At 43.2% G+C, this 4,304-nt stretch overlaps 1 protein-coding gene across 1 annotated transcript in view; it reads right to left on the bottom strand.

Moving 5' to 3' along the window:
- The window catches only part of LRGUK (leucine-rich repeats and guanylate kinase domain containing), a 130,271-nt gene that overhangs the window by 30,556 nt on the left and 95,411 nt on the right, over positions 1-4,304 (bottom strand). Inside the window, exon 16 of the mRNA XM_011941220.1 lies at positions 3,122-3,261. Coding sequence (XP_011796610.1) covers positions 3,122-3,261 — 140 coding nt within the window. The remainder of the gene's footprint in view (positions 1-3,121; positions 3,262-4,304) is intronic.

The raw sequence follows: 4,304 nt of genomic DNA, 5'->3' as shown, positions 1-4,304 counted from the left end.
TTTCGCTCTTGTTGCCCAGGCTGGAGTGCAGTGGCGCGATCTCCACTCACTGCAACCTCCGCCTCCCGGGTTCAAGCAATTCTCATGCCTCAGCTTCCTGAATACCTGGGACCACAAGCACGCGCCACCACACCTGGCTAATGTTTTGTATTTTTAGTACAGATGGGGTTTCACCATGTTGGCCAGGATGGTCTCGATCTCTTGACCTCATGATCCGCCCGCCTCAGCCTCCCAAAGTACTTGGATTACAGGCGTGAGGACCGCTCTCAGCCAACTAGCACTCTCTTTAACTAGGCCCCAACATTTTCTAACAGGGGATATTTAGATTGGACATTTTTTTTTTTTAGCTTTTATTTTAAGTTCAGGGGTATATGTGCAGGTTTGTTAGGTGAACTTGTGTCATGGGTGTTTGTTGTACAGATTATTTCATCATCCAGTTATCAAGCCTAGTATCCATTAGTTTTTTTTTGCTGATCGTCTCCCTCCTCCCACCCTCCACCCTCTGAAGATCCCAGTGTGTGCTGTTCCTTTCTATGTGTCCATGTGTCCTCATCATTGATACGTGAGAACATGTGGTGCTTGATTTTCTGATCCCGCATTAGTTTGCTAAGGATAATGGCCTCCATGTTCCTGCAAAGGACGTGATCTCCGAACACGTTTAAATAAACCATGAATACCCATTAAGTGGAAGAGGGGTGCAAGTCAATGGTGTGTGCTTCTGCCTATCAGTGTGAATCCAGCTGTGTGTCAGGACAGCCCACCTGGGAAATGGGCTGCCTCTGATTGTCAGGGCACAGGCTTAACACTAAGGAATAAATAGGTGGACAGGATTTAGTGGTCTGAAGGTTTGCACTCTGGATTTCCATGTCCCAAGGGGACATTAAAACACTGATGCTGTATTTGAAAGTCCAAGAAGCATCAAGCCACACCATCCAAGAAGGCTGGAATACCAAGGGCAGAAGAGAAAGCTGTGGGCTGATCTGCAAAGAGGTGGATTTCCCAGGACCAGAAGGACGGAGAGTGATAGGTTCCTCATGTAGAGGGAGCCTTACCTGTTGACTTCCACCCATTACCCCAGGTATAGCAAGATGTCAGGGGTAGGTATTAGGAAAAAAACCTACTAGTTAGCTGGGCTCATTGACTCATGCCTGTAATTCCAGCACTTTGGGAGGCTGAGGTGAGAGGATCACTTGGGGCCAGGAGTTCAAGGCCGGCCTATGCAACATGTGAAGACCCTGTCTCTATAAAAGAAAAAAGCTACTAATAGTAGGAAAAGGTAGGATATGGAGAATACCAGGGCCACTGGCTCAGAATGGGATTTAGTGCCTTAAATCAGAAGCATGTCCACAGTAACCACGGTGGTTATTAAGCTAGAGGCTCTTCTGCAATTTCCCAGGATGGTGCAACCCTCAGGATTCTTAAGCTTAATCCAAATATGGGGAGTGATCCACATTTCTAATGACATTTGATCTCCCACAAATCCTAGTGGGATGGGAACAATCCCAGATTTAATTGATTTTGGATAAATACGACTTTCCTACACTCAGTATCATGGAACAAATTCATCTTATTTATAGGTGTTTAGTGTGCGCCGACTTACCCCCTGCTGCCTCTAAGAAGCCACAGCCTGAGCCACAGGTCGTGCCTTCTGCCCTGCCACAGGTGACCAGACAGGCAGGCTAATATGACCTCTACGGCGTGGCTTGAAAAGTCAAGCTGGGCTGGGTAGATTCTCCTGCCTTCGGCAACTTGAATTAAAAAGATGGAAGGAAGTTGCTGGGAAGAATGAGCACAGAGCCAAGAGGCCTGGACCGTTGGGGCTGGATGGCGCATGAGAGCGTGCTCAAGCTAGTGGGAGCAAAGTCTGTGGGTGAGTGGAAGAGACCAGCCAGGAGAGAGAGGGCCACCACACGCAGGAAATAGAAGCAGAGATACTGTTTCTTGCACCTAGAACACCCAAAACTATTATGACTCAGTAAGAGTAAACTGTATATAGCTATACTATATCTGTATATGCCCCAGCCTGAGACTTTTTACCTGAAGTAATCAGTAATCAGTCTGATTCTTTTGACCACTGAACCATTGGCACTGAACACTGCCAATGGTTCTGACTTGATGCAACTATTTGTTTAGAACAGGCTATCCTTGGTGGGGCGTGGTGGCTCACACCTGTCATCCCAGCACTTTGGGAGGCTGAGGCAGGCCGATCACCTGAGGTTGGGAGTTCGAGACCAGCCTGACCAACATGGAGAAACCCCATCTCTACTAAAAATACAAAATTAGCTAGGTTTGGTGGTGCATGCCTGTAATCTCAGCTACTTGGGAGGCTGAGGCAGGAGAATCGCTTGAACCTGGGAGGCGGAAGTTGCGGTGAGCGGAGATTACACCATTGCACTCCAGCCTGGCAACAAGAGCAAAACTCCGTCTAAAAAAAAAAAAAAAATCAACAACAACAAAAAACAGGCTAGCCTTAAGGAAACACAAACAAGGAACTGACAACCAAAACAAAGTTCTGTTGCTTCTGCAGCAAATTGCAATTGCAAGTAAGTCTCTGTATTCCCAGATCATCACATAAAAATGATTACAGATGGAAAACAAGTATGACCTAATCTGAATGCCATGCCAATTTTGCATTCAATACTCCTGTGCATGCTGCTTTCTCAAAACTTTCAAAGAATTAAGTTGGGACTAAGCGATGCGACGGGTTTAAGAAGTGCTAAGTTATAAAACACGGAATCTTTGAGTGGACTCACTTTTCAGGCTCAGCCCAAGAATACTCAAATTTATACCCTAGCAACAAGTTTTCTCTTGAAATACATCTTTCACTGCATTAATTTTCTTGTAATGCTTTTCTATTCTTACTAAATGGAAGATTCGAATGTCAGAATTTTCACTGGGAGCCCGGGAGAAAGGTACTCACAGAATCTGATACTGAATATTCTACTTTTAGAACCAGTGTCTATTCTCAGGGATGTACAAAGAGGCAACATCCTGTCTTCAGCTGACACTAGCGAGAGAATAATTTTGGAGAAATCTGTTAGTCTCAAAATATTAAATCCTCTCTTTGTCTGACATTGTGTAGAGCTCAGTTGTTGCTTCCCCCCTTCTGTCCCTCCCTTACCGCTGGTGTTTTTTTGGCTGAAAGTTTGGCCCTTAATTTAACAAGGTAGTTTCTGTCTGTAGAATGCAGGAAATCACCAATATTTGAAGAACTATACTTTGTAGGATGTGCTTCAGATTTCAGGTGGGATGTCTTACCATCTGGTAGGAGAAAAAAATAGAGTTTAAAATAAAAGCCATAATATAAAGGAAATTTCTGAAGGGATAGAAATGTTTTATATTTTTATTTGCCCAAACATAACAAGCTAGATACTTAAAGTCTGTGCATTTCAACTTTAAAATAAAATAAAAATATATCTTACAATAAAATAATAACTCATAATAATAAAGTCAGTCTGTAACACCTAATAGATATATTCTCCGAATATAGCCAATACTTAATCAATTCAGGCTTATAAATAGAATCAAAAGAAGTAAAGCATGTCAAAAACAGTGCCTTCCAGATATTTAATTGAAAAATTACCCTTATAATGACTTTTCATTTGATGAAAGTCCAAAAGGCTAAAAGGAAAATAAACTATGCAATGCCAAGAGGCTTTGAAATAGAATGGAACGATGAGACCACTGTGTGTTTTTGTTTTTATTTTTTTGAGACGGAGTCTCGCTCTGTCACCCAGGCTGGAGGGCAGTGGTGTGATCTCAGCTCACTGCAAGCTCCACCTCCCGGGTTCACACCATTCTCCTGCCTCAGCCTCCTGAGTAGCTGGGACTACAGGTACCCACCACCACGCCCAGCTAATTTTTTGTATTTTTAGTAGAGATGGGGTTTTGCCATGTTGCCCAAGCTAGTCTCAAACTCCTGAGACCTCATGATCCACCCGCCTTGGCCTCCCAAAGTGCTGGGATTATAGGCGTGAGCCACCGTGCCCAGCCTGAGGCCACTGTTTAACAGAATTTATTCATAAATAATATCTAATATTTCCTTTAAGACGTTAGAATGTTCAGAGACCTAGAATATAAGAATACTGTATAAATTTCTATTACTGCTCATTCACAGAGGGGCTAGGAGTAAATAGCTTTGGCTATATGAGAGCATCAACATTTTCAGGAGTATTGCTTTTAAAGTGCTAAAATAAATGATATCCACATGTACCTTCAGTCAATATGATGGACTGAGCAGAAGTGGAAAACTACCCCCACCCAAAGATGAGAAAAACACTAATGTATAACATAAATTTGTTTTG

The sequence above is a fragment of the Colobus angolensis genome, unplaced genomic scaffold, assembly GCF_000951035.1.
Source record: "Colobus angolensis palliatus isolate OR3802 unplaced genomic scaffold, Cang.pa_1.0 Scaffold2, whole genome shotgun sequence".
Taxonomy (NCBI): Eukaryota; Metazoa; Chordata; class Mammalia; order Primates; family Cercopithecidae; genus Colobus; species Colobus angolensis.
The sequence above is the reverse complement of the archived record's forward strand: the minus strand, read 5'-3'. Positions and strand labels throughout refer to the sequence as shown.